General features: G+C 50.9%; 1 protein-coding gene across 1 annotated transcript; it reads left to right on the top strand.

Moving 5' to 3' along the window:
• Positions 1-278: 278 nt before the first annotated feature.
• Positions 279-1,926, top strand: PEX12 (peroxisomal biogenesis factor 12; the record flags this gene model as incomplete). The annotated part of the gene is made up of 2 exons (XM_010161272.1): positions 279-823; positions 1,472-1,926. Coding segments are annotated over 2 exons (945 nt in total), but the record flags the coding sequence as incomplete, so codon positions are not given.
• Between the last annotated feature and the right edge of the window lie 542 nt (positions 1,927-2,468).

Here is a 2,468-nt window from a genome sequence, read left to right as displayed (position 1 = left end):
GGCCCGGGCGCGCTGCGCTGTGGGGAGCAGGACGCTGAGGTGAGCCGTGTCTGCAGGGTGAAGGGTCTGGGAGGAAACCGCTGCTGAGAGGGACCCTGGGGAGGCTGCACAGCTCCGTGCTGAGCAGTTCATCACCAGGGCTTACCTCTCCCAGGCTCACAAACGGTCATAACGGTTTAAACCCACCCAGCTCGACTCAGAACTGGAGGCACAATTTATAGCCTCTGTGATTTAGCACATCACTTCCAGGTCCTTCCGTTTTGTGTCCCTTTCCGTAGGTGCTTGCTGAGTCCAATCCTGGCCGATACGGCTTCCTCTGGCGCTGGTTTGATGAGGTCTATGTCCTGCTGGATTTGCTGCTCCAGCACCACTACCTGTCCAGGTGCAGCGCCTCCTTTTCTGAAAACTTCTATAGCCTGAAGAGGGTACCGATGGGAGATCACAGACAGCAAACCCTGGCCACTGCTGGCCTGCCAAAGAGCCAGCACTGGAAGTCTCTCCTCTTGCTGGTTCTTGCTCCTTACCTGAAAGGCAAACTGGAGAAACTAGTATCCAGCCTGAGGGAAGAGGATGAGTACTCCATCCACCCTCCGTCGTCATCCTGGAAGCGCTTTTACAGAGCCTTTCTAGCTGCCTACCCCTTTGTAATCATGACCTGGGAGGGCTGGTTCCTTATCCAGCAACTGTGCTATATCCTCGGGAAGGCTCAGCATCATTCACCCATGCTGCGGCTGGCTGGCATTTGCCTTGTCAGACTGACTGCAGAGGATATCCAGGCCCTGGAGAAGAAATTCACTGGAGCCACCTCAAGTCAAACACAGAGGTATGTCAGAACATGGCTCAGGAGCTGCTTTCTAGGGAGTCTGTGGGTGTGTTAATTTAGAAGTGATGCTGCAAGTAAAACTGCTGTGTTCTCCAGAAATTCTTGAAGATACAGTTTACCTCTAGCAAAATGTGCTCCAAAAGGGTATATCATTAGTGTAAAGAAGGAAACGAGTAGCAGGCATTAATTTCACATCATCTTGTGGTAGTAAAATTGCCATGTTTGGGGAGTCTTTTTTGGCACTCCAGACTTTATCCTGTTCAGTCTTTACCTGCACTCTTCTAAGTGCAGTAGACTGAAACTCAGCTCTTTGATTTTTTCTGAGCAGCAACTAGTCATGACCATGCTTCATGTCCTGGAGAATGATGATCCATGAGTGAAATGCTCTGAGGTCAAGATCCCCTCAGTGCAAATTCTTCCAATTTAGACATCTGAACAAAGCAGGACTTGAAGCTTTCTTAAAATACAAAGAATGTGGAAGAAACATCCTAGCAGATGCCTCATTACAAACATAGGATGTGTTCACCAATGTCCTTAGCATTAGGAAGCTGTATAAGGACCTGACACTCCCCGAGTCCTCTTCACCTTGGTTTGCAGATGGACAATGTGCAGTAGTAACGATTTCTCCACATCTTCTCTCTCTTGCAGCATTAAAACACAAGTGCTGTCAGCAGTGAGGAAAGCATTGAGTGGCATTGCCTTCTCCCTGTCCACCGGGCTGTCCGTCAGCGTCTTCTTTCTCCAGTTCCTGGACTGGTGGTACTCCTCAGAAAACCAGGAGACGATCAAATCTCTGACAGCACTCCCAACTCCTCCACCCCCCATGCACCTTGACTACGGGGCCGGCTCAGCTCTCTTACCCAAACTGAAGACCGTGTGCCCTCTGTGCCGCAAAATTCGTGTCAACGCCACAGCCCTGTCCACCTCCAGCTACGTGTTTTGCTACCGCTGCGCGTACAGTTACGTGAAGACTCACCAGCGCTGCCCGATCACAGGCTACGCCACAGAGCTGCAGCACCTTGTCAAACTGTACTCTCCCGAGAGCTGAAAGGCCTGCCCCGTGCTTCCGGAGAGACACGGCTCTGTGGCTAGCGGCTGGGTAGCAGGGAGCTTAACTTCACCCCTGCTTATGTCCCATAGGAGACTCTCAACCACTGCAGCTCATCAGTGAGCATTAAATCTCCTTTGAACTTGGCGTGGTGTCAGAGTTTTGCTGCCTTTGTGAATTCTGGTGAGGCTCTGCCCTTTGTTTGTTAGCTGTTCAAACATCCTGTGACAGTTTCAGAGGGATTGGACAGACAGCCACGATCTGTCAGCCAGCACAGAAATGCTTTCAAAGAGGAACTGAAAAGGAAGAACGTTGGTTTGGATAAGAGGAATGCAGATGTGAGGATCAAAGAGCATCCCTAGTAAAAGTCCTGCTCGAGGGCATGAGCCAGCAAATTAGAGAGGGAGGGAAAATTCCCTAGGTGAGTTATTTCTCCTGTAGCAGCTTTCCAGGCGCTTGTGCTGCCTGGGGCAAGCTCTGGCACCAGTGCCCATCAGAGAGGTAGAGACAGGCTTAAACCTCTGCTCTGACCATGCTGTTCTTAGGTCTCCCTGCCTTTTCGGGCTACTCGCCTTTGAATTGAGAACATCACACCCC

The sequence above is a fragment of the Eurypyga helias genome, unplaced genomic scaffold (genome assembly GCF_000690775.1).
Source record: "Eurypyga helias isolate BGI_N326 unplaced genomic scaffold, ASM69077v1 scaffold30371, whole genome shotgun sequence".
In the NCBI taxonomy this organism is placed as follows: domain Eukaryota; kingdom Metazoa; phylum Chordata; class Aves; order Eurypygiformes; family Eurypygidae; genus Eurypyga; species Eurypyga helias.
Note: the sequence above shows the minus strand (reverse complement) of the source record. Positions and strands in the feature narration are given on the sequence as shown.